The sequence below is a fragment of the Heteronotia binoei genome, chromosome 2, assembly GCF_032191835.1.
Source record: "Heteronotia binoei isolate CCM8104 ecotype False Entrance Well chromosome 2, APGP_CSIRO_Hbin_v1, whole genome shotgun sequence".
Lineage (NCBI taxonomy): Eukaryota > Metazoa > Chordata > Lepidosauria > Squamata > Gekkonidae > Heteronotia > Heteronotia binoei.
This window is the reverse complement of record NC_083224.1, coordinates 186,196,762-186,223,911: the sequence shown is the minus strand read 5'-3', so window position 1 is coordinate 186,223,911 and position 27,150 is coordinate 186,196,762. Positions and strand designations below refer to the sequence as shown.

Here is a 27,150-nt window from a genome sequence, read left to right as displayed (position 1 = left end):
TTGTGAAGTATAGTGCCATTTTCTCCAGGCAAACCAATCCCCATTGTCTGGAGATCAGTTGTAATAGTGGAGAATCTTATTGGAGAATGGCAGTTCTAGCTCTCTCCTAGAATCTAAAGGCGCATTTTCCCTTCAATACAGACACCCATTTGCCAGTGTCCTTCAGCTAGATGGGAGACTCACCTCTTCCAGCCATCATGGCCACTTGAACCAAACCTTTTCCTGACATTCAAGCCCTATTGAGAGGGTTAAAAAGTATTACCATTTCCCTTGTTCAGGGCTCTGATTTCCCCAAGGCATACCTCTTTAAGCCAAACCTATAAGACAGAAGCAGCCGTAAATGCCATTCTCCTTACAGAATTGCTATGGAAACTTTCAAGAGCCTGCTTTGTCCAATGTGATATCTGGCTGAATCTGAGATAATCTCTATTTTACAAATTAAAACTGGGACTTAAAAAGAAAATCAGGACATTTCATGAAAGAAAACTGGGATTCTCCTCATTTAGCCTCCAGGAATCTCTGCTCATTGCTCCCTGTTAGTCATGACTGATTGCAATCTAGAAAATTACCCATTACCTTTCCCTTTTGAAGAAATCTTTGTTATTTTGACCTGCCTTTTCAGTGTTGTAAAAATTGATCTTGAAACAGATCAAACTCCACGCAAGGTTCTGGTAGAATTGTTTGTTCATCTTCAAGGTGCTGTTTGTTTTTGCTGCTCCTCCAGAATGAGACTGGCACCACTCAAAATGCATTTAACATCATCTGCTATCCAGACAAGCACTGAGGGGAACATAAGAGCCCAGCTGGATCAGACCTGTGGTCCATCTAGTCCAGCATCCCATCCAATAACAGGGCATAAATGCCAAGGCTTTCCCCTGATGTTGCTTCCTGGCAATGATATTCAATGTTGGATCATGTGTGATTTTTTTCCCTCAGGCAGATCTGAACAAGCTCTCTTTCTCTACTCACTGGCCGCAACATCCAATGGAGTTTCCCCAGTCTAATGGCTCACTTTTAACTCTCCATATCATCTCATCAGTGACTGTTGTTAAAAACCATGAAATGTGTCTCTGAGGGATGCATGCAAGGTCAAAAGTGCTCATCGGTTATGATGGGCAACTCTTTCATCAGGATTGCCACCATGGGCACAACTTCACTGCAAGGTGTTAGAGGCTACAAAAGCTTTTTGAATACCTTTTTTTTGGCATTTGGGTTTGCAATATTCTTTGTGAATATCGTGCGGTTTGCTTCTGTAGAAAAGTCCAGCTGATTCTCAAAGGCAGCAACTGCTTGGGAAACATGCAACAGGGATAATCTCAATAAGCTATTTGAACCATTTAATAAAAAGATATGAGGGGAAGCAACATTAAAACACAATAACTAATGAATTACAGTAAGACTACAGCAGGAGGGTAGGGAGGGTTGTGTCAGTGCTCAGCCCTTTATTACACGCCCAGGGAAATGCTGTTTGTCACTTTGGGATCAGGGAGCAATTTTTCTCCAAGCCAGTGATCCTGGAGGGTTTTTTTTGGGGGGGGGGGCATCTTTTGGATATGGAGCAGGGGTCACTAAGTGTGGGAGAGAAGGTATTTGTGAATTTCCTGCATTGTACAGAGGGCTAGACTAGATGGTCCTGGAGGTCCCTTCCCACTCTATGATCTTGCTTTTATTGCAACCAAAGATAACAAGAAAGGAGCATAGCACAATTTTGATTCTTTAACACCTGGGTGTCACTTTGAAGGACCTTTTGGATATGGAGGTTCCTCAGCCACCTGTCCTCCATGAAACTCCTTAATTCCCTTTTAAAATTATCTATGCCTGTGGCCATTATTACACCCCCTGGCAGCTATGAGCGAGATTTGAGTCCAGTATCAACTTAAGAGACTAGCAAGTCTTCCAGGACATAAAATTTCTACACTCAAAGTTTCCTTTTTATCTGTACCACAGAGAAGCTGGCATGCCTAGAGCGGTCATCCAGCCCTTTAATACTACTACTTCTCCTCCCCTATACAATACCTGCAGAGCCAGAAAATGTCTGGTTCTGTGTCACTTACTTGTCATACTGTCTTATTTTAATCTTATCTTAATTTATTATTCCATCTCTGGGCCTACTTTTGTATTGATGTATATAATGTGCCCAAGTGGAAACTGCCGCCTGTGACATATATGTTGTTTGTTTTATTGTATCCTATGGTTTTGGCTTGTAGTTTTTAATCGTTCTGACTTTTATTGTTATCCACCCTGAGCCCACTCGTGGGAAAGGGCGGGATCTAAATTAACAAAAATAAAAATAAGTAAATAGAATCGATATAACAGAAATAGGGAGAAATATAATAGGGTGGAGAGAAAACGTCCCGCCGTCTGAACTTCTTAATAAAATCACGAGAGTTTCCAACAGTACTTAACTCCTCAGGCGCGTAAGGATGTTTCGCTATCCTCTTCGGCCTTTATGGCAAGACTTTTAAAAACCGTAACACTAATTTCCGCTTTAAACCGGAAGTGGTCTTAAGGAGTAGGCCGCCGTTCCTCTCTATGCTCCTTTCTGACCGGGAATGCCGCCCGTGACACAACATGGCGGCGTCACGTGACCGGAAGCTCCCGGTCGTTGATGCAGCCGGAAAGGCCGGGCGCGTTGTTTTGTTTTGCCTTATGTGGGCTAATTGGGGGACAGGGATTGGGCGCGCGGAACTGCCAGTCGCGGCGCCGCCATGAAGAAATTCTTCCAGGAGCTCAAAGCAGACTTGCAGTTCCGGACGGCCGGGCCGGGCCAGAAGCTCACCGAGTCGCCTAGGTAACCGCGCCTGGGACCAGAAAGCTTCGAGGGGGAGAGGGAGGAGGGAAATGCCTGTGGGGGTGGGAATGTAGGGGTGATAAGGTATGTGGTAAGGTGGGAATGTAGGGGTGATAAGATACAAAGGGAGAGCAGGCTTGGGACCTGTGCAAGAAAGGGAAGAGAGATGGAGTTGGGGGGCTGTGGGGTGAGTAAAGGAGAAGGGCTGGGAGTGGCGGGGGGAAGGGAGAATAGTACCACCAGGAGACTAAATTATTGGAGTGGTGTAGGGAGTGTGGGAGAAAGGCAGGGACTGTAGCGTTTATTTGCTTTATTTATATCTCACTTTTCTCCCCAGAGGGGCTTATATCACTCTCCTCCCTTCTGTTTTATTTTCGGAATAATACTGTGAGGTGGGTTAGGCTGAGAGGGTGTGACTGGTTTAGATAGCTTCCCTGGCTGATGGGATTTGAATGTGAATTGCCCTCGTCTGGCTCTTTGAATGCCTCTACCTGTCTGGTGAAATAATAGAGCATCTTCTTGGCAGGCAGACGGTCCCAGGTTTAGGCTGTAGTTTCTCCAGTCAAAAGGGAAACGCCTCTGACCCTGGAGAGCTGCTGCCAGTCTGAGTTGTGGTCTGATTTGGTATGACAGTTTTGAATGTTCATGAACTTTTTTTCTTCTTGTGATTCCTGGGCCGAAGGATGTCTGTCTGGCTTCGATGAGGGCCAGGGCCTTTTCAGTCTGCGTCTCTACCTGGTGGAATGAGCTCCTCTTGGAGATTTGGGCCCTGTGGGACCTCTCCAAGTTCTGCAGGGCCTGTAAGACGGAGCTCTTCCACCAGGCTTTTACTTGATCCAACAGACATCCTATGAAGTCATTGCTCCCTTAGTACTCAAGCATAGGTGCTCAAGCTATGTTAAAAGCTTCCAGCCTACATGATGTTGTGTGGTTTATTATACCGTTTACTGTTCTCGAATCTGATCGACATATCTGTGGTTATGATGTTTTTGAAGTGATTCATTTTAATGTTGTAAGCCGCCCTGCGCCCGCTTGCGCAATAGAGCGGGATATAAATGGAAAAATTAAATTAAATTAAACTGCCTCTCTTCTTGGTCTGTCTTTACATTTCAATCCTAGCCGTCTTCAGAGCTGGGCTAGCATACGTGGGTTTTCTTTTCCTGTTTTTATCCTCTCAGCAACTCTGTGGAGAAGACTAGATGGAGATGACAGGGGCTGGCCCAAGATCAGTCATTGAGCTTCCATGGCAGCATGGAGTTTTGGACCTTGGTCTCCCAGAACCTACTGTGACCACTATGCAGCACTTGTTCTTAGTTTTGAAACTCCAAGGGACAATGAACATTTGTAGTGGTCGGTGGAGTGGGAGAGTGATGAAAAGGTGGGGAAATAAATTAAAGCGGTTTTGAAGTAAGCAGTTTTGAAAGATAATATGGTAGAGAAGTTCTGAGAGACTGCCCATATGTTGGTAGTAAGGATTATGGTTATGCGGTATGGAAAAGGGAATTAGTGGCTGTGGGATGAAAGAAGACAGAATGAAAGGCATCTGGTCGTAGTAAGGACAGAAGGTGGGAGCATGGGAAGAAAATTCTACTGATGGGGCAGTGGCTGGGGAGGAATAAATTGTGCTTTGGCAGAAGGCGGTGACTTTCCATGAGATGGAATGGCAGGCCAGAGAGATCCAACTGGCAGCAAGGATAAAAAAATGTGAGGACCAAAGAAGGAAGGAAGGAAGGAAGCAAGGAGTGTGGCTTCCTGGGGTTTCCCCCCCCTCCTTGCATGATTGTCTTGTGAGAGTGGCTTGGTGGAGAAACAGTAACTATCTTCAGTTAGTCCTGTGTCTTTCCTAGCACAACAGGAAAACTGAACACAGATTTTGTCGGCCATTCTCTCTGTCCAGCAGGTAGGAGTATGAGCTAGAAAGGCTTGATAGGCTGAACCTGAGATAGGGAGTAATGGAGACACTGGGAGTTAGTGAGGCAGGTGAGGTATGGAGGACATTTGTCTGCATTTTATCCTGCTGTTCCTGTAAGAAGCTGAAGGCAGCATCCATGATTCTGTCCATCTCTGTATAGCTTCCACCATAACTCTGTGTGAGGTAGACTCATCTGAGAGAAAGTGACTCTTTTGAGGTTGCCCAGCCAAATGTCATGGTCAAGTGGAGATTTGAAACTGGGTGTCCCAGTCCAGCGCTTAAAGCACACAAAAGAGGATGGTTAAGGAATGAAGGAATGTTTGCAGATCTGTGGTTGTGCACGTAGAGTAGAACATTGCTGCGGGTGGGAAACAGAGTGGATGGAAACCAAACGGTCAGTCTAGAGCCCCTTTCTCTCCCACCAGAAGAAAGTGATCTGCGCACCAGGGCCCTAACTTATGTCTGCTCGCCATCCAAGCCATAGCATGTATCTATGAGGTGTGTTTCAGAAGAGTGGTTCCACATCGCTCTTGTGAGTGAGCCAAGTGTGGGTTAAGGTGACTTGAGGGGGTCACTGGCTAATCTGATGCCTGCTGTTCCTTCCTGACCTGGAATGCAGTGGCCAGTCGGGCCTCAATAGCAAAGCAGAAACATTTTGCTTTCCTTCTCAAGCCACCCCTCCTCCATCTCCAGCCACGATAAATCTCTTAATACAATTTACTTACGTAAGAACGATCAGCCAATCCCAGCAGAGGCCTTCAAGATGGCTTACATAACCTTAAAAGATACTTGGCAAAGGCCATTAGAGCACCTGTTTTTGGAATCCTGAGAGGCATGTTGGAAAACTACAATCACAAAATCTTTTAGGGTTCCTCTCCTCCAGATTTCAGTCCATCCAAGTTCCTGGGCTGCTAAGAAGTTGAAGATTCCCCCTCCCTCTTTCATGGCAGTGGGTCACCTCTGACCCCTTTGTGATGCTGAGGGAGGGAGAGGTTGTGACATTCTTGGGGGCCCTGGTGGCTGGGGAGGGCCCCACACTGTACTGGCTGCTTTGCTCAACCTAAGTTTAGCCCCAGAATGAGCTGAGTGCACTCCATTGATATATATGCCGCCCTGTCCTGATTCCTGGGTACTGTCTTGTAGTTTTCCTTGGAACAGCTTGCTCTATATGAACAGGTTTGTAGCTCTCTTGGGGGAATGACAAAGGAGACCAGGAATTAATCTTATCTGTAAGCACCGATCCCTGCTCAGCCTGGTGTTTTCTGAGGGGGAGAGGATCCTGGCCAAGTTGGCCCAGGCATTTGAATAGTTGGTTGCCTGCTCACTTAGGGTGGTCGTTGCTTGGCTCTAGTGGAGCAGGGGAGGAACCTTTCCTAAAGTTGTTTTGTCTTTGTGTTCTGTTTTCCCTTTCAAATCACAAGTGACTTAGATCCATGTAGTGCTGGCTATCTAATAAAGCCTTGTTTGAGGCAATAGAATAATGTAGGAGTCAAGTAGCACCTTTAAGACCAACAGAGTTTTATTCAGAACATAAGCTTTCATGTGCTAGAAGCACACTTCATCAGACAATAGGCTGGAATGGCAAATAGTCCTTAATATAGAGAGAGTGGGCAGTGAGTTAGTATACAAAATCATGGGAATGTTTGTTAGCAGATTAAGAGGGTCTGGTGATTGTTGGTTTATGTTAACTGGGCTGCATCAATGAGTGGGCAATAAAAGACAGGATAGCAGATTGATGTCTATGTGAAGTGTCATAAATAAGATAGACATCAATCTGCGGTTCTGACTTTTATTGCCCCCTTGTTGATTCTGACTTTTATTGCCGCCTTGTTCCCGTCCTCTCCCCACAACAGACACCCTGTGAGGTAGGTGGGGCTGAGAGAGCTCTCCCTTGAGCAGAACAGCTCTGAGAGAACACGTGGCTGACCCATCAGAAGCTTCATGTGGAGGAGGGGGGAGTCAAATCCGCTTCTCTCAGATAAGAGTCTGTGCATTTAACCACTACACCAAACTAGCTAGTGCTCAGTACATGTTAAGTTATTCTTTCCTGGCAGATCATGGGATCAGTTATTAGGGATCTCCTGATTTTTAATTGCCATCCCCCCTTGCCAGTCACATTCTTACGTTCATAGAAGTTGGAAGAGGCCTCCAGGATCACCTAGCCCTACCTCCTGCACAGTGCAGGGAATCCACAAATACCTCCCCCCACATACACACACATCCCCAGTGACCTCTGCTCCATGCCCAGAAGATGGCAAAAACTCCAGGATTCCTTGCCAAACTGGCCTGGAGAAAAATGTTGTTCATTCTCAAGTATGATTTTTCCTCTCCTCTAGGGAAAGAGCTCCCAAAGAGAAACCCAAAGCTGCAGAATCCCCCAAACCTCGACAAGGGCCCACTAATGAAGCCCAGATGGCAGCTGCTGCAGCGTTGGCCCGGCTGGAGCAGAAGCCCAAACCTCGGGCACCATCGTCTCACGATGCAATCAGGAATCAGGGTAAGGAGGGGGGTAACCTATGGAGTTCTGCCTTGGGATGGTGGTGTTGACATTGGTGTTAACACTGCAGTTCGGTGGAAAGCCAGAAGGTGCAGGATCTGGCTTTCTGCCATAAGAATGCAAGAAGAACCCTGCTGGATCTGATTAAAAGTCTGTCAAAGTTGAGCTTCCATTTCTAACAGCATCTTAGTGAAATTTGCAAGCAGACCTGAATGGCAAGTGGCTTACCCCAGAGTGTTTGTCCTTGGCAGTCCTTCTAATATTATGAACAGATAGGCTGTGGGCAGCCATGTTGGTCTGAAGCAGTTGAACAAAGTAGGAGTCAAGTTTCACCTTTAAGACCAACCGAGTTTCATTCAGAAGGTAAGCTTTCACGTGCTCTCTAAGCACACGTCATCAGATGAGGGGATCAGGTATAGTGTGCTGAAATACATGCAGTTTGTTGATTAAGAGGGCAAACTGACTGTGGATCACATGGTAAAACAGTGTGGCTTGGCCATTTGGTCTGCCATAAAATAAAGTAATAAATATTTTATGTATTCTTGTTTTCTAACTAGAATGATGTTTATAACGTATAGATTGATGTTGATAAGTAAATTAGGTGGACTACAACTAGGAAATATGTGTCCTTTTGTGATTTACCTAGATTTGCAAAAACACTCACGGGCAGGAAACTTTATTACCTTTTATGGCTATCCAGACCAAATGTCCAAGCCACGCTATTTTACCATGTGATCACAGTCACTTTGCCCTCTTAATCAACAAACTGCATGTATTTCAGCACGATATACCTGAAGTGTGCTTAGAGAGCACACGAAAGCTTACGTTCTGAATAAAGGTGCCACTTGACTCCTGCTTTATTATGAGCAGAGTTCTGCCCACCACCACACGTGCATTTTCTATGTATCATGCATAATTTTATGCACCCTTGTGTGTAAGGTTTGCCAAGGGAGGCTCAGATAGACTTCAATTGTATAATGAAGCTTTCTTGATTTGCCTCCAGGGCAAGCTATTGCTCCTTAGCAAAGCTTGCCAGAACTGAGTAGTTAGTCCCTCCCCACAGCTGCTCTAACCCAAACAATCTATAGCTAGTCCTCCACTACCATAAACATGCCAATGTGCTATGCAAAGGATACAACTCTTATCTACAGACGCTGAAGGCCATTTGGCCCCATCTCTAAGGGAAAGGGAGGTATTGTGGAAGGAAGGAAGAAGTTCTCGGGCTCCGCGGAGATTGCGGAGGGGGGGGGGGGGAAGGAAGGATGAAAGGAATCTTCATGTTGTGGAAGACATATAACAGTACACAGAATCACAAGTAGTGAGGGTTACCATCGGACCGGAGTAGGGTTGTCAGCCTCCAGGTGGTCCTGGAGATCTCCCACTTTTACAACTGATCTCTAGCTGGCAGAGATCAGCTCCCCCGGAGAAAATAGCTGCTTTGAAGGGTGGGCTCTGGTGTTGTGCCATGCCTTCCCTTCCCTCTCCAAACCCCACCCTCTCCCAGATCCACCCTCAAAGTCTCCAGGTGTTTTCCAACACAGACCTTGCAACCCTAGACAGGAGACTGAGGCGGGAGGAAGCCGTGGCAGGAGGCCATGCAGGACCAAAGGACAGACAGGAGACAGAGGCAGGAGATGTATGCATTCAGAAGTATGCACCTAACCTTATTATGAGATATTTTTTTTGCGTCTGTTTGTGTGGTGGTTCTAAATTGAAAGTTTCACTTTTACTTAATGGATAGACGAAAGCAGAAGGGAAGCAATTTAAAATGCAATGCAAGCGATAAGACATTCCACAGCCTCCCAATGTGTGGTAGAGTAAAAAGTGCACCTTAATGTAAGGAAACAGGTATGTAAGGAGAAGAGGTAACAAGGGCTGGTGGAAGATGGATCCTCAGTGGGAGGGACTTGGCTTCTTCCCACTGGTGAATTCCAGTCTGGGATGGACTTGGTGAAATTAGAGATAGTTTATATGTCAAGAAAGACATTGCAGAGCACTGACACCTTAGAAAGACAATAAAACTGCTCTGTCTCTCTGCTTGTTCTTTGATTCAAGGCTGTTTGGTGATCCTCCTAACACTTAGAGTTCCGGTAGAACAAAGTAGGAGTCCAGTAGTACCTTTAAGACCAACAAAGTTTTATTCAGAATGTAAGCTTTCGTATGCATGCATGCTTCTTCAGACAAGGGAATGGGATACAGTGTACAGAACCTACATATAGCTGGTGGGCAGTGGTTAAGAATACAAAGTGATACAAAGTTGGGATCCAATGGCAAAATAGGGTAATAAGCAAATTGAAAGACCATTTGGTCTGGATAGCATTTGTGTTGGAAACCAATAAAAGGTAATAAAAGTGGCCTGTTAATTGCTCTTAACTACAAGTTAATTGCTCTTAACTACAAGTCTACAAAAGGACATGTATTTCCTAGTGATGTTCTTGTTCACCTGATTTACTTTTTAATATGTAACATATGTTATAAACATGATTCTATTAGCACAGGGGTCCCCAGCCCCCAGGCCACGGACAGGTACTGGTCTGCAGCCTGTTAACAACTGGACTTTGCAGGGCTTTGCCGCCCCCCCCCCCCCAGCTGTTATAGGTCCCAAAGTCAGCTGAAAGCAAGCCGGAAGAGTGTGGTCTTACAGGCCTTGCCTAACTGGGCGAAGTCCTGCAAGGCCCTAGTCAGCTTGCAGGCACCAAAAAACCAGACATCAGTCTTAAATTATGCCTTTTCCCTATTGAAATGTGCCAAAATGTGTGTCATTGCAGATTGATAACTATCATCCTCCCACTAGACTAAATTGTCCTGTGTCTGGGAGAAGTGTGATCTTTATTGCGTTGCTAAGAGATCCAGGAAGGACATTTGGCAGGAGTGGAATGCGGTTTCAGTTTCCTAGCCATGTGAAGCCTCTAAAGAAAAATACTTTTAAAATGCACTATTTACCTAGCTTCTATATTTTGTGTATTGCTAATTCTAATGATTTCATTAATACTGACATCAGATTGTCATAGCTGATCAATAGGTAGTGCTAAGAAATGTCAAAATGTGCTGGGCCTATCTGACAGTGACCAACTGGATTTAAAGGGGTATGAGTTTCCTGGAGTCAAAGCTCCCTTTGACAGACTCTTAAAAGCTCATAACTCTGGAAAATTTTGTTAGTCTCCAAAGTGTTTACTGGTCTCAAATCTACTGATCATAAAAGGATCACTTAAGGCTCTCTTGGCCTTGCCATGATGGCGTCTGAGCTGCTCTGTACCAGTGTCTTCAGAGACACAAAAGTGTATTTTTCGATAATTCCTATCCAATACTCCCTCTAAGCTGTGGAGTCCTGTGAGCAGAAATTTCACTTTGTGAGCTACTGGCATTGAAGTTGTGAGTCAGCCATTTGGCTACTGCATAAATTAGTCTGCTCTGGGGCCATCCTTCCTGAGCTAAGACAAAAATGTGTGAGCCGGGGGCTAAAAAAACTGAGCTAGCTCACACTATCTCATCTTAGAGGGAACACTGCTCCTATCTTGTCCTCCTCCTTAGTTATCTTTCACAAACTTGGAAACCCTCAAGTCATTCAGCTTTTCCTCCAAGGAGGGGAACTCCAGCCCCTTGATCACTTGGGCTGCCCCTTTTTGCTCCTTTTTCAGCTCAGCCATATCCTTTTTTGAGATGGGGAGAACGGAACTGTGTATGGTCTCCTAAATGTGGCTGCATCATAGGCCTATGCAAAGATATGTGCCAACAGCAAGAAAAAACAACATATTTCTAGTCCTCGTGGAGGAGAACATGTGTAAGAAAGTGTCCACTGTCTGCTGAAATTGCGGAAGGTAGAAGAGGGCCACATACCGTTCTGAATGGTTAGATAGCTGCTTGGTGACTAGAAAAATTGGGATAAATTATACACAGGGATGAAGGTAATAAACTGGCTTGGCATTTTAATTTTTTTAAACGTACAGCTTGCTTATGCATCCTGATTACAACTTTGCCCCTCCCCTTACAAATGTCGGTTCACTGTTACATCTATTGTCTTTTTCTCTCTCGTTAGTGAAAAAGGAGCTAATGAACGAAGCTGCTGCAAATGACAAGGAAGCGCCTTTGGATCAAAAGGTAGAATGGATGCAGAGAGAAACATAGATCTGGAAGGGACCTTTAAGATTCATCTAGTCCAGCTCTCTGCACAATGCAGGAAATTCACAACTGCCTTCTCCCCACTTACCCAGTGACCCCTGCTCTGTGCCCAGAGGAAGGCAAAAAACCTCCAGGATCCCTGGGCCAATCAGGCCTGGAGCGAAATGCCTTTCTGACCCCAGAGTGGCAATTGGTATTACCCTCGGCTTATAAGAAAGGGCCACAAGAGCTGAGCCCTGGAGTTCAAAATATAGGAGAGTAAATTCAAGGCTGTTAATTAAGTTTTGTTCCTTCGTTAGTCTTAACATTCTTCTCCATTGCAAAATCCATGCAGTTTTGTCTGCTCAGTCTGCCGCTTGGTACAGAACTGACCTGACAAGGAGTATAATCTGGCCCCAAAACAGATATGAAATTTCTAGCAAGTTTTTTCCCAGGGCTCTATATATCAGGTGACCTTGGTCTCCATTGCGTCTCGGCCCACTCTAGCTCGCTGGGTCGTTCTTTGAATGAAATGAGAAGAGGACATCACACACATACTGTTCAGAGGAATGGTGTTACTGTAAAAATGTGCCACCGGCCTAGCCAGTGCTGTGTAGTTGGTTAGACTGTCAGATTAGATTCGGGAGACCCAGGTTCGAATCCTCACCCTGCTAGAAGAGCTCACTAGGTGACCTTGGGCCCATCCATACTCTCAGCCTAGCTTACCTCGCAGGGCTGTTGTGGATAAGTAGAACACAATGCAATCCACTTTGGTTCTCCACTGAGGAGAGAGGTTGGATATAGATGAAGTAAATAAATATTTCTATATTAAGAGGTATGGCTTGCAGGGAAGCCCCAGAGGTGTTTCATGGTAACTCAGAATTATATTTGACAATCCCAGTTAGTAACTTTCCTGTGTTTAATTTGGGTGGGGTGGGGTTGCAAGCTGAATATCACAAATCCCTGCTCTTTCTCTAGCATTCCTTGCCTGCTGTGAAGGAAGACCCGGCCACCTTCTCTGTCTCTGGCGTCTACTTCATTTGCCCGTTAACGGGGTCCTCTGTCCGGAAAGACAAAAAGGATGCCCACATCCGGGAAGCCATCCAGCAGGTCAGTTTAAGGAAGCTGGAGGCCACCACCACCCTCCCAGGCATAGCACTTGTCCGGAGGTGGCCAAACTTGCTTAACATAAGAGCCACATAGAATAAACATCAGATGGTTGAGAGCCGCAAGACAGGAAGGAAGGAAGATAGGGAGGGAGAGGTGGAAAGAAAGCAACTTTCTTTAAATGCCTTCTCCAAGCTGGCTGATGGGGTGGCAGGGGCTTTGACAGCCACACAATGTGTGTGAATGAGCCACAGTTTGGCCACTCCTGCACTTGTCTGTTATTTTTTTTTCTTGATGGGCCTTTCCTTTCCTCCAGCACGCTTCCCAAGACCCCGTGGGCGCTTCCATCATGGAGATCCACACTTTCAATCGGGACAGGGAGAAGGTCAAGCTCGGGGTGGAGACCATTGCCAAGTAGGTGCCTGCTGTCAGGTCTAGACATAGTTCACGGCGTTCCTCAGAGCTTTTTTTTTGTGGCAGGAACTCCTTTGCGTATTAGACCACATCCCCTTGATGCAGCCAGTTCTCCAAGAGCTTACAGGTAATTTCGTACAGGGCCTACTGTAAGCTCCTGGGGGATTGGCTACATTAGGGGTGTGTGGTCTGATATGCAAAGGAGGTCCTGCTACAAAAAAAGTCCCGGCGGCCCTTAACCTGGAATGCGCGCATGGAGAAAGCCAAAGGGGGAGAATCAGTAGCTCTTTGGGCGGGTAGTTCATATCCAGCCTGTCATCGTGTGCTGCTGGACTAACTTTCTCCTTTTCAGGCTGTGGTTTCCATTCCCAAAGAGTTCTATCCATTGCCGGTTCCCTGTTGGTGGTGAATATAAGCTGCTCTTCTGATTTCCACTTAAGATGGAAATAATCAAATGATCTGACTCCCAAACATGTGATTAGTTTATTGCTGTCTGTGTATGCACGTGTGCCAGTAGATTTATCTCCAACACAGTTAGATAACTAAAAGCACAGTTTTGTGTAAGCCATGTTCATACCAGCCCTTCTTGAGAGCCAGTTTGGTGTAGTGGTTAAGTGTGCGGGTGCTTATCTGAGAGAACTGGATTTGATTCCCCACTCCTCCACCTGCACCTGCAGATGTGACCTTGGGTCTGCCACAGGTTCTCTCAAGTCTGTTCTGCTCGAGCAGTTCTGGGAGAGCTCTCTCAGCCCCAGGGTGTCTGTTGTGGGGAGGGGAAAGAAGAAGATGACGACATTGGATTTATATTCCGCCCTCCACTCAAGAGTCTCAGAGCGGATCACAATCTCCTTTATCTCCCTCCCCCACAACAGACACCCTGTGGGGACTCTCACAGCAGCTGCCCTTTCAAGGATAACCTCTGCCAGAGCTATGGCTGACCCAAGGCCATGCCAGCAGGTGCAAGTGGAGGAGTGGGGAATCAAACCTGGTTTTCCCAGATAAGAGTCCGCATTCTTAACCACTACACCAAACTGGCTCTCTGGAAAGGAGATTTGTAGATCACTCGGAGACTCCTTTGGGTAGCGAAAGGTGGGATATAAATCCAGTCTTCTCTTCTCCTTTGGGGTTGTGGTAATATTTATCAATAATGGATATTTTATATTTTACCACTAACAATGGCTCATCATAATGCACGGGGAATGGAACTGTAACACCCACTTCCTGGCAAACAGATCCTGTTGAAATCCCCATGAGTCTTCCTTCAAAGTAAACGCACATCAGGTCAGACTGCAGTAACATGCAAGAGGCTACATCACACCAATTTCTTCTTCCTCGCCAGGTACCTTGATAACATCCACCTCCACCCCGAGGAAGAGAAATATCAGAAAATCAAACTTCAGAACAAAGTGTTCCAGGTGGGTCTCCTTTGTGGGGAGGGCTGGCCATTGCTCTTCAAAGGCATGCCAAAGCAGGAAGCCTGAACTGGTTTAATCCACACAGCTGCTCTCCCTGCCCCCCGCCCCCCAAGAATCCTTGGAATTGTAGTTTAAGGAGAGTATTCTCTCCTTGAATACAGAAAGTGATTTACACTGGGTCAAAAGAAAACCGCAACTTTAAATATAGGCTAATGGGGTCTGAACTTGCTGAGACTGAGAGGGGAAAAGATCTTGGGTTTATAGCGAATAGCTCGGTGGAAGTGTCGAGGCAGTGTGCTGCAGCAGTGAGAAAAAGGCAAACTCTTTGTTAGGATTATTAGGAAAAGGATTGAGAGTGAAACAGCTGCTATTGTCCTTTATAGATCTATGGTGTAGCTTAATTTAGAATACTGTGTACAGTTTTGGGCACTGTATCTCCGAAAGGACATTGCAGAGCTAGAAAAAGCACAGAGGATGACGACCAAGATGTTCAGGGGGTTGGAGCACCTGCCCTATGAGGAAGAGCTGAAGAGTCTGCGACTTTTCAGTTTAGAAAAGAGACAGGGGGGGGGGGGGGCATGAGAGAGGTTTATAAAAAGTATGTGTGGGGTGGAGAGAGTTGACAAAGAGAAATTTTTCTCCCTCTCCCAAAATGCTAGAATGTGGAATTCACTGCCAGAGGATGTGGTAATTGCCAAAGGAGTAAACAGCTTTAAAGGGGATTAGATAGATTCATGGAGGATAGATCTGTCAGTGCCTCCTAGCCATGGTGACCGAGGAAACCTCCACATTCAGAATTACTAAGCCTCTGAATCCCAGAGCCAGGAGGCAACCTCGGTGGAAGGCCTCGGCCTCTGTGCCCTGTTGTTGGCCCTCCAGAGGAGCTGGTTGGCCACTGTATGGGACAGGATGCTGGACTAGATGGACCACTGGTCTGATCCAGCAGGGCTCCTCTTATGTTCTAATGCTGCAATCCCTGGTGCTTAAAGTCCATAGCCCCTGTTCTTATGTAGCTGCTGTCTGCGCTCCTCATGCAAAGGCATCCAAGACCCTTCAGAACAAGACAGGTGTCAGTTCCCAGTGCTATGCAGGACACAATCTAATCCACCTTTCTCCAAAATTGGTAAAATTGGCAAGGGGTGGGTGGGTTGTTTGCATGAATTTTTCTTGTGTTTTAACAATTTATTGATAACATATGGTTACAAAACTTAATTATAAATTTCCTGTATTAACCCATATGATATTTCAATCTCCCCTCCCTCCCTTGTTTGACTTCCCCGAAGTTATATATTTAAGTTCAATACTAAAGGTACCACTAACTGATCAAAGTTCAATATTTTTTTTTCCCTCATCAATACTAAAAAATTGTCCAGTGTCTTTTTACATTCCACTCTTTCTCCATATATCCTTTAAATTTCTTCCACTCCTTTTTGAATATATCTAGATCATAGTCTCTTAGAGTTCTAGTTAGTTTGTCCATCTCACTCCACGATAAAACTTTCATAAGCCAGTCCCATTTCTCTGGTATTTTTTCTTGTTTCCACAGCTGCGCATACAATGTCCTAGCAGCTGAGAGCAAGTACCAAATTAATGTCCTGTCTTCCTTTGGAAATTTTTCTAATTGTAATCCAAGCAAAAAAGTCTCTGCAGTTTTTTTAAAGTCATAACCCAAAATTTTGGAGATTTCTTGTTGTATCATCATCCAGAATTCTTTTGCTTTTTCACAAGTCCACCACATGTGAAAAAAAGAACCTTCATGTTTTTTACATTTCCAACATCTATCAGACATTTTCTTACTCATCCTAGCCAGTTTTTTCGGAGTCATATACCACCTATACATCATCTTAAAACAGTTCTCTTTGATACTCTGACAAGTTGAAATCTTCATGGAGTTCTTCCAAAGGTGCTCCCACGTATCCATTTGTATATCTCTATTCACATTGATTGACCATTTGAGACTTTACTACTTCTTCTTCTGTAGACCATTTCAATAATTTATATACTTTTGATATCAATTTTTCATTATCTCCTAGCAGGACTCTTTCTAATTCTGTTTGCTCACGTCTAATTCCGTCCGATTTGATATCATTTTTCATCAAGCTTTTAATTTGTTGCATTTGAAACCAATCATACTTATTATTTAACTCTTCTGAAGATTTTAATTCAATTTTGTCTCCTTGAATCTTGAGCAGTTGATTATATGACATCGCTCTTTCTTCATCGGATTCAGCTGTTATTTTTATTACTTCTGCTGGCACTATCCACAGCGGTTTTCTCTCGTCTCCATATTTTTTATATTTTATCGAAGTATTTAATAAACTGTTTCTAATATAATGGTGAGAGAAAAAGCCGTCCATTTTATTCTTCCCATAAGATAAATACGCGTGCTAGCTGAATTTATTCCCATGAGCTTCTAACCATAAAGGTTTTTTGTCTAACAGCATTATCCAATCTTTAATCCATGTCAAACAAACCGCATCATGATACAATCTTAAATCCGGGAGTTGAAGACCACCTCTCTCTTTAGCATCTATTAAAATCTTCATCTTAATCCTTGGTTTCTTTCCGGCCCATACAAAATCAGAAATCTTCCTTTGCCATTTGTTAAATTGTTTGGTATCTTTTACAATCGGAATAGTTTGGAACAAATTATTGTTTGTTCTAGAGCCATGCAGCCTGAAATTGAGCCCACCTCAGTGGGGTAGGGTGGGATATAAATCGAATAAAATAAATAAATAAAAATACATTATTCTTCGCAAGATATTCATCTTAATTGCAGCTATCCTGCCCAATAAGGACAGGTTAAGTCTATTCCATTTCATCAAATCTTTCTCCATCTTACACCACAATTTTTCATAATTATTTTTGAATAGATCAATATTCTTCATGGTTATCTCTATTCCAAGGCACTTAACTTTAGTAGTAACCTCACAGCCCGTCACCCTTTGCAATTCTTTAATTTTATTTGGTTGCATATTTTTGCATAGAAATTTCAATTTCTCTTTATTTATATATAGTCCTGCTAACTCTCCATATTCTTTTATCTTGGATAACAGCAATGGTGACACTTGGGTCGGATTCTCTATTATGAACACAATATCATCTGCAAATGCTTTATATTTGTAAGAGTATCCTCTGATTTTTAATCCCTCTATTTCTTTATCATTTTGTATTTGTTGTAATAAAATTTCAAGAGTCATTATAAACAGCAATGGTGATAACGGACACCCTTGTCTTGTACCTTTGCTTACTTTCAATTCTTTAGTAAGATCTGCATTTATGCACAATTTTGCTTGTTGTTCCATATATAGTGCTCTCGTCATTTTTATAAAATGTTCCCCTAAGTTAATTTTTTCCATTACCGCAAACATAAAGTCCCAATTCAAATTGGCTTTTTCTGCATCTACAAAGAATAAGGCCGCTTCCTTTTCTGGATGTTTCTCATAGTATTCCACAGCATGAATTTTTCAAGGCATGCCCATGCTCGCATGCGCACACACAAACACAGCACAGCTCTGTTCACATACCAACCTGATCCAGATGTTGGTCTGGGACCCATAAAGCGTGCTAGAGCCATGCAGCCTGAATTCATCTATGTGCCATTGACCTCAGTGAAGCGACCAAATACAACTGTGCCCCCCAAAAATCAAACACGTAATTACACTACGAAAACTATTTCATTCTACAAGTGCATGAGCATCAACAAGTTTTTACAACAGTATCAAAATGGTTAAAAGGGAAAGTCCCACTAATAATATGTCCATTCCGCTGGGTGACTGAAGAAATTTTCAATCTTTAATGGGGGTATTACTCCAAATTCATCTTGCAGTGCAGAGTCCAACCTCAGATATCGGCTTCCAAGGAAAAAATTCACCTTCACACGATCGCCAGCTTTATATCACGTTTCACTGATTACAGATAAAGGAGGTGGGATAGTGGTTCTTAATAAACAGGACTGCTGTGAAATGGTTGAAACTCAGCTAGCTGATTTTTTGGGGGGCACAGTTTTTGGTTGCTTAGCTATACTGTGCTGCCACTGTTTTTTCATACATATTCATCTCAGTGAGGCATATTAAATACATGTTTAAATCAATGCTCCCTCAGTTCCCTCCCCCCCTACTGAGCAGAGCAGTTCACATCTTGAGCAGAACAGAACTGCTGTAATCTTCAGATGGGCAGTGCAAGACCCTCCGCGACCCCAGAATGCTGCTGAGTGCGGCTTCCTGGGTTAATGAGCGGCCACTCACGTGCACAGCTTAGAGGGAGCACATCCTCATATACACCCCGCTCCCCCAACTGAAGTGAATCAGACTCCAGAATATTAAATTATTCCACTCAGCTCATTTCTTTTTTTAAAATGAGAACCGGCCTTCTCGCAAGAGGTGCTCTTCTGGGGTTCCATCTTTGAATTCTGCTCCGGTATTTACCATATGTTGTGGATACTGAAGCCTCATCTAAACACATAGCCTATATGGTGAGAATGTCAACAGTAGAGCCGTGGTTAGTGTGGACTGTTTTATAAGAACATCAGCAGAGCCCTGCTGTATCAGACCAGTGGTCCATCTATTCCAGCATCCTGTCTCACGTGGTGGCCAACTGGTTCCTCTGGAGGGGCAACAACAGGGCGGAGAGGTGAAGGCCTTCATAAGAACATCAGACAAGCAGTCCATCTAGTCCAGCATCCTGTCTCACACACTGGCCAACCAGTTGCTCTGGAGGGGCAACAACAGGGCATAGAGGCCAAGGCCTTCCTAAGAAGATCAGAAGAGCCCTGCTGGATCAGACCAGTGGTCCATCTCATCCAGCATCCTGTCTCACACAGTGGCCAACCACCTTCCTCTGGATGGCCAACAGGAAGGCACAGAGGCCTAGGCCTTCCTCTGACGTTGCCCCCTGCTCTGGGATTCAGAGGATTAGTGCCTCTGAATGTGAAGGTTCCCCTCAGTCACTGTGGCTAGTAACCACTGATAGGCTTATCCTCCATGAATCTCTCTAATCGCTATTTATTTCTGTGGCCATCACTACATCCTCTGGCAGCAAATCCCACATTTTAATCACTGTATAAAGTAACACTACTTTTCCATTTCAACAAAGAGGAAGTTATATTTTTAATGCTGTCATGGATACCGTGCACATGATACATTTTTAAGTACAGGGGCTCTGTTTAATTTTACTGCTTTGTTCTTATTCATTCTCTCCATTTCAACCTTTGCTAAATGTTTTTGGGTCCAATCTTGTATTGCAATCATAGGTTTCTCAGCTGCCTTTCAGGCCTTCTTGGTATGCCAAGAATCTTTGACCCCCCCCCCCTTGGGCTGTTATTCTGGGATGCCAGGAAGATGCTACAGTGGAATGAACAAACTGCATTTAATCTCTTTGAATTTTTGCCCCCCAGGAAAGAATTCACCCTCTGGAGGGGGCAGACCGGTTTTTCCAAGCTGTAGGATTTGAGAAGATGACCTTGAGCGTTCCAGGGCAAGGTAAGCTGAAGGAACTGAAAGAATGAACAATGAATTGGGAAGCCCCCAGTTTGACTCTCGCCTTGGCAACAAGCTCACTCAACCTTTGGCAAGCCAGTCTCCTGTCCCCTTCCCCAAATCTGGGGACAGTGGCATCATATTACCACATTTATGAAGGTTGCCACATGCACACAGTACTTCAAACACTGCTAAATGAATGCTGAGTGTTGTTAAGAAATTTGCCTAGGATTAGGTACTTAAAGGTGAGGTGGTATCTGTCAGGGGGTGTTTGATGAAACACCCAAGTTCTTTCGCTATTGACTGTCTTCCTAACCCTGATCTTTCCACCCCATTTGAAGAGCATTTAAAAAAAAAAAAATCTGATCCCACTGCTGCCACTTTGTGTAGGGGTGGCTAAACTGCGGCTCAGGAGCCAAATGTGTCTTTTTAACACACATTGTGTAGAAGCCCCTGTCAGCCAGCTTGGAGAAGGCATTTATCTCTTTAAATCACTTCTCCAAGCAAAGCCAGCTGGCAGCTTAAAGGATATAAAGTTAAAAGTTGCTTTCTTTCCATATCTGTTTCCTTCCTTCCTCCCAACATCTGATATTCACATCTTGCGATTCTCAAACATTTGATGTTTATTCTATGTGGCTCTTACGTTAAGCAAGTTTGGCCACCCCTGGTAGGAGGTTCACCCTGACCTCGTGAGACCTTTGACTCCTTTATCCCTGTGGGTGCAAAAGGGCATCTGCTCGTTCTCGCTGGAGCTCAGCCAGGCAAGGTGGTGAATGGAGTAAAAAAACGGAGCTGCCATGATGCTCCAGAGGCTTAGAGGACTAGGGACTCTGCTCCTATAGCCAGTTACACTCCGCAAATTGAGTAGGTAATGGCAGTGCCTGAGGAAGCAACTGATCTAGGAGTATAAGGAAGTTGGTATGTCACCAGTGGTGTCTTGGGGCAGCCATGAAGCTTCCGAACTCCCAACCAGGAACAACAACAACAACAAATTTTATTTGTATCCCGCCCTCCCCGCCGGAGCAGGCTCAGGGCAGCTAACAACATAGTTCAAGGTTGATTATACAAATGGATAAAATTACATTAAACAGTATAAGTGTTTAATTAAAATCTGGTTAAGTTTTAAAATTAAGTTAATTAAATTGGTAAAAATGCTAATGCTATGTTTACTTTTTCTGATGGCGGTTTCCTTCGCAATTTCCATTTTCATCAGCGAAAGCCAGTCTGAAGAGGAAGGTCTTGCAGGCCCTGCGGAACTGTTCTAAGTCCCGCAGGGCCCGCATTTCCTCTGGAAGTTGGTTCCATAGGCTCGGGGCTATAGAGGAGAAGGCCCCGTTACGGGTGCTTTGCAACTTCACCTCTCTCGGTCCGGGGATAGTCAGCAAGTTTTTCCCGGCTGACCTCAGTGCTCTCTGGGGTTCATATGGGGAGAGACGGTCCCTAAGGTAGACAGGTCCTCGACCATATAGGGCTTTAAAGGTAATGACCAGCACTTTGTAACGAACCCGGTATGTAACTGGCAGCCAGTGCAGTTCGCGCAGCCCAGGCTGTATGTGCTCCCATTTAGGGAGTCCCAGCAGCAGTCTAGCTGCCGCGTTCTGCACCAGCTGCAGCTTCCGGGTTCGGTACAGAGGCAGCCCCATGTAGAGGGCATTACAGTAATCCAGTCTCGAGGATTTGGGCAGGAAGGTGGCCGATGCCTAAGCGAGGATCAGTGACTTCATATTTACCATTCCCTCAACCCCGCACCTGAAGTTGCGAGCACTTTTTGTACGATGGTCTTGGACATGCCACATTTGCAGTGAAACCATGCAGAGGCTGGCATGTTGACAAAGTTGCCTTAGTTTAGGTAGTGGTATCTTAGAGCCTGGCTGAGCAGGATGCGAGTTTGGATCCATCCAGATGTTGTTGCCATTCACTATCCCTTCTACAGGGCGGAAGAGGGGAGCTGGGTCTCGTAATGGTAACAGAGGGCAGTGGAAGATGAGTTATCTTCTCTTTTCATCTCCCCACTTTTCTGAAAGCCGTATAGTCCCAGAGCCCCAGGGACCTAATTTCCTAGGAATCCCAGACAATATTTGAGCATGCCAAGGGGAAGCTGGTATCTAGGCCTTCAAGGTGCGACCCGGATGCCATCCACACCAGCCCCTTTCTCTTGCTGAGCGCTGAAACTGCAACCTTGCGCTCCTCTCTGCCATTTACTCCGCAGAGGATCCGGAGGACTTTTACGTGCTGAAGGAAGAAGCCCTGGAGAAACTGGACGACCTCAAGCAGTACAAGGAGCAGCTGCTGAACGCCGAGCCGGTGAGGGCCCAGCTGAATCGCCAGCTTCGCGTTTTCAAGCCAACCCCCCGGGCCTCCCACTTCGAGCTGCCCAGCGACTTCTTCAACCTCACCACGGAGGAGCTGATGCGGGAAAAACAACTCCGGTAAGCGGTCAACTTGCCTGGGACCAAGAGCCTGAAGTGGAGCAGGGAGGGATGGCATGGCTGTGGGATTTGGGCAGCTTGGGCTTTCAAAACGCGCAGAGTTTTTTGTTTAGCTAGCTGCTTGCAGCAAGACCAGGCTCAGCCCCCTGCTTCACCAGTGAAAGGGATCTGCAGTAGCAGCCATCAAAAAAAAGTCTTTGCCGGAACAGGCCAGAATAAAGCTGGAAGGCAGCTTCCTTTGGCAGTCTGGTTAGGATGAATACCATTAATGTCGCTGGTTGTGTTAAATGTTTTTTTTAATTTTAAAAGGTCTTTTTCTGTTCCCAACTTTAATGGTCTTGTCTTGTGCCATGTGGAGAAGCAGGCGACAACAGTTTGATGAAGTTAAGAAGGGCTTTTGCCTCTTAAGTATTTAGAGCAAGATCCAAGGCCGGTAGCAACATTAGACCAGCCAACTTTACAGGGTATAAGCCAGGGGTGGCCAAATTTGCTTAATATAAGACCCACGTAGAATAAACATTGGATGTTTCAGAGCTGTTAAACAAGGAAGGAAGGCAAATAGATGGGGGAGAGGTAGAAAGCGAGCAACTTCAAATGCATTCTGCAAGCCACTGGCTGGTGATGTAAGGAGAGAAATACCTTCTCCAAGCTGGCTGATGGGGTGGAGGGGGTTTTGAGAGCCACGCAATATCTGTGAAAGGGCCACGTGTGGCTCCCGGGCTGCAGTTTCGTCACTACTGGTAAAAACTTTCAAGACTCAAAGCTCCCTTTGTCAGATACAGGACCGATGAAGTATTCAGTGATACACGTTGGGGCTATTTTTTTTTCCTTGTGAATTTTTTAAAAACGCTGTACAAATATCACCTGCTTTTGAGCTTTCAGGAAAGGAGAGGTCAACTACTCAGCTGCACCAGAAGACCCTTAATAGCAGCATCTGTGTTGTAATGTGCTATGCAATGTTGTAATGTGCTATGTCCAGATGTTTTGCAGGGAGGGGAGCAGAGATGAAGCCTCTGCTGTTGGTTGGCTGAGCCTCTGTGTCATCACAGGGGGCAGCCAATACATTCGTCCAGTTCCTTTGAGAGGGATAATTGTATGGGCCTAAGAAAAAAGGAGCAGATTTGGAAATAGGGAACTTGGAGGCTTGGGAAATAAGGTGTGGGATTAGGTGCGGAGAGTAGCTAGAGAGGGGGATTGCACATGGCCAGGGGTTGCAGGGATGAGACTCTGGGTCCCTAGCATTTTTGGCTGCAGGTCTCTCTCCCAGGTACAATGGTCTTGTTGCTGCCAATTGGTCTCTCCAAATGTGAATGCTATAAAAGGTGGAATGAATATAGAAGGCATTCCTCCTTCGTGTTGGGAGGACTCGTTTAATGTCTTGCTCCGGTTTGGAATATTTTTTTATTTCTCTTTCCTCTTGTCTCTCCCCCACCCTTTATTGGTGTGTTCTACTTTCCCCATCCCCACCCCCTTGCCTCTGAAGGGCAGAAGCTGTTGAGAAGGCCTCCATGCTGCGAACGAAGGCCATGCGGGAGAAAGAAGGGCAAAGAGAGATGAAGAAATACAACTACACGCTGCTTCGGGTCCGTTTCCCTGATGGGTACATCCTGCAAGGTAAACGGGGCAGCCGGGCGATCTTGCTAACTGCAGAGCTGAGCCGGACCCATTTTCAGACACAGGAGCTGATCCAAGGAGGAGTTACTTATGCAGAGAGAGGAGTGGGCTTCCTGCATCTGAGAATTCGACTTGAGTTTCCTCTCCTTGGAAGAGGCCTGTTTTTCCTACGCTCCCACAGAAACTTACTGGCAGCAGCAGAAGCGCATTGCCAAAGATACACTCTCCCTTTGTGGGTGTCCTTTGGATCACACGTCAGCCAACCGATCAACTGGCTCCCGCTCATTGGTTGTTTGTGTGATTGGCTAGGTAGGGTGCTAGGGTTGAGATGTGGGTGTTGGAGAAAGGGTGGCAGCCAGGTTCCACCCACAGCATCAGCAGTTTATGGCAGAAGCCAGTTGTTATCCAAGACGAATTTGAAACAGGTGGGGATGGGGAGTGATTCCTGGATCTCCGCATAGCCTTGTACTTGCAGCGTTCTTCTCAGTTGTTCAAGTCCGGGACTCAAATTTAGGACATGACTGTAGCCAGGCATCCCATCACAGGATCTGGATTCAGCCACAACAGAAAAGGATAAAAATTGTGGGGGAGGACTGGAAGCCAGGGGACGATAACCAAAGGAAGAGCAACCCACTAATAGCTTACCTGTATCTCTAAAAATAATGGTTGTGGGCCAGTTTAGGTTATAGGTCAAGACCACCAAATGAAGACCAGTATTCTTTCCAGTCTGTCCCTAAAGTTTACAGTACTCTTCTCTCCCCCAATGCTGCTTTCATTTGTAGACATCAGACAACCTGCCTCGAGACCCCTGTCAAGCATCAAGGGATTCTCTGGTTTTGCCCTCCATTCTCACTCTCTCGCAATCAATAGCCGCTCCCTGGAGGGAAAGCCTTCCTGGTTAGAAGCTATATAGTAACCCATGTCAGCTTGAAATTTCCACTTGTTTATAATGTTTCAGTGTCACTGAATGCTAACTGAGCTTAACGGCTTCACGCATCAGCCAGGGTGACCCTGGAAGCTTCTGCCATGTGGCAGAAATCTTTTTTTGCTGTTCTGCCTGCAGCGGACTAAACTTGGCTGGTTTGTTTACATTGTCTCCTTCCCACCAGCACAGGTTGAGTCGTCTCGCTCAGCTTCTTTGTACACTAGGTTTCAAAGGGGAAAAGTCCTGTTTTTGCTCATCCATTTTAATATGGAAGCTGGGGAGACCAGGTGAGGCATAATGCTTCCCAACTTACTCAAAGAACTTGAAGAAAAGTTAGGCTGCCTGTTTGGTTCTGTTGCAGGGACATTCTATGCCCGGGAGCCCGTCTCGGCCCTTTTCCAGTTTGTGCAGGAGGCTCTGCAGGTTGACTGGCTGCCTTTTGAACTACTGGCCCCTGGCGCCCAGAAACTGACAGACATGAACGTGGCATTCAATGAGTGTGGGCTGGTAAGTTTGGCCCTTCGTGCTGCATTCGTTTCCTGCATGGGAAAGGGAGGTGGAATTTTTTGACTTTTTGTTTCCTCTGCTGTCCTTTAGGGCAAATCCGCCCATTCTGGTTTTAACCGTAGTCTTCTCAGAAACGGCATGGGCATGGGGAACATGTCCTATGCACAAAGGACAGGATGGCTGGAGTTTAAACTACAGTTAACTAGATTTGTGGATTCGGGGTCAAATCTCTTGTGGGAGCAAAGTGCCTTGAAAGCAAGTGTGATTGTAATTTCCTTCCTTGATGGTCTTCAAGTTTAGGTATAAGAACTCCAGTTGCAAGACAGGTGGGAGGAGGGAGAGCTGGGACTCTCTAGACCAGGGGTCCTCAAACTACGGCCCGCGGGCCAGATGCGGCCCGCCGGGTTATGGCAAAATCAGACCAGAAGTGACGTTTTACCTAAACTCGCGTTAGCAATGCACACTTCCGGCATTGGGCTGAGGCGGCAGAGACAGAGTGTGAGGCGATGGTGAGGTGAGTTCCCAGGCTGGGGTGTGTGGTGTGGGGAAGGGGGAGAGATGCAGAAGACGGAGAACTGACGGCCCGCGGCCTTGTACAGTAACGGCAGTCCGGCCCTCCAACAGTCTGAGGGACAGTGAACTGGCCCCCTATTTAAAAAGTTTGAGGACCCCTGCTCTAGACTATGGGTGGCCAAACTTGCTTAATGTTAGAGCCACAAAGAATAATTGTCACATGCTTAAGAGCCACAAGGAAGGAAGGTTCAAGAAACTTTTAGCTGCATTCAGACCTCTTGCTTAGTGTAAACACTGGTTTATTGAACTAATCAGTCTGTGTAACAGATGGTTGAAACAAACTAGTTTAAGTGAAAGTCTTTGGCTGCCAGCATGAGCCAGAGGCAGCCAGAAGGAAGGGGTGTTTTCCCTGGGAGTGCATCACAAGTGAACAAGCCAGGATTAAGCTGCAAGCCCTGCATTTAGATACAGTGACTAAGCCCAGCCTGGGATTCCCAAGCAGGGATGCACCTGGGTTTGAGAGTTCCTGTTTGTGTCCATCTTCCTAACTGGGTGAGCAGGCTGGCCACCATTTGTATGTCATGGTAAACTAGAGTTTATTATTAAACCATGGTTCATTGAGACATACTAATGCTTTTGTAAATAGGGGATAAAGATCTGACAGTTTTTGATTCCCACTGCTTGAGTCAGTAGGATGGACCTTATAAGGGATCAATCAAATAAGGTTAACACCCCCCCTCCAATGTTGCACCAGTAATAATCTATTTTAAATGTTCCGTTCTCTACAGGTGCCTTCTGCGCTTCTGACATTGACAGGAGATGAAGACATCTTGGCTGACGTAAAAGAGCAGACGGGCTGCTTGCTAAAACTGGACCTCCTCTCGGAGGTACAGATCCTGTCCTGAAAATAAAGTGGGCCCCATTCCGTTGTGTGTGGGTTCCCTTCTCCCCTCCTGTGTCTAATGAAAAGCTGCTTCAGCCACTTCTGTATCTCTTTTGTCTCGTGAAAAACAGCAAGAGAAATAACTGACCTATTTAGTGCTTGTTGGTAAGAAGCTGGACTCAGAGCAGCCTTTGGGTGAACAGTGCAACAAACCCTATGGGAACAGGTTGAGCTGATTTGCACATGGCTTTTGGAGATCTTTTTATAGTGCTGCTCTCCCTCCTCCTCGCCTATTTATAACCCTACCTGTATCTGATAACTGCTCTCAAGGAGGTCTTCAGCTCCTTAGGGGGCCCCAAACAAAAGCACTACTGGGGTGGGAGGGAAGATCAAATGCCTAAATCCTGCACAATGGGAGTGTGATGCAGCTTAGCCTAGTTGCAACCTTTTCCATATTTGTTTCTGCTTTACAAAAGGCTGCCTGCTGGAGCTTTGACGTGCCTCTTGTCAACAGGAGAAACTATTAGGCTTATTAAAAGAAAGTATCAGTGGCTGCTGTACTGGGCCT

The 27,150-nt window shown here is 45.5% G+C and overlaps 1 protein-coding gene across 2 annotated transcripts; it reads left to right on the top strand.

Annotated features, from left to right (window-relative positions):
• The first annotated feature begins 2,532 nt into the window (after positions 1 to 2,532).
• On the top strand, positions 2,533 to 27,142 carry UBXN6 (UBX domain protein 6). Of its 2 annotated transcripts, XM_060232662.1 has the most exons (11): positions 2,533 to 2,791; positions 7,040 to 7,200; positions 11,237 to 11,298; positions 12,277 to 12,408; positions 12,722 to 12,819; positions 14,159 to 14,234; positions 19,630 to 19,714; positions 21,921 to 22,140; positions 23,624 to 23,754; positions 25,041 to 25,186; positions 26,488 to 27,142. In XM_060232662.1, exons 1-11 carry the CDS (start codon positions 2,709 to 2,711, stop codon positions 26,602 to 26,604), a joined length of 1,311 nt encoding a protein of 436 aa, XP_060088645.1. In that variant the 5' UTR covers positions 2,533 to 2,708; the 3' UTR covers positions 26,605 to 27,142. The 2 variants fall into 2 exon arrangements, with proteins under 2 accessions (XP_060088645.1, XP_060088646.1); XM_060232663.1 differs by lacking the exon at positions 2,533 to 2,791 and having other exon boundaries at positions 7,079 to 7,212; positions 11,248 to 11,298.
• The last annotated feature ends 8 nt before the right edge of the window (positions 27,143 to 27,150 follow it).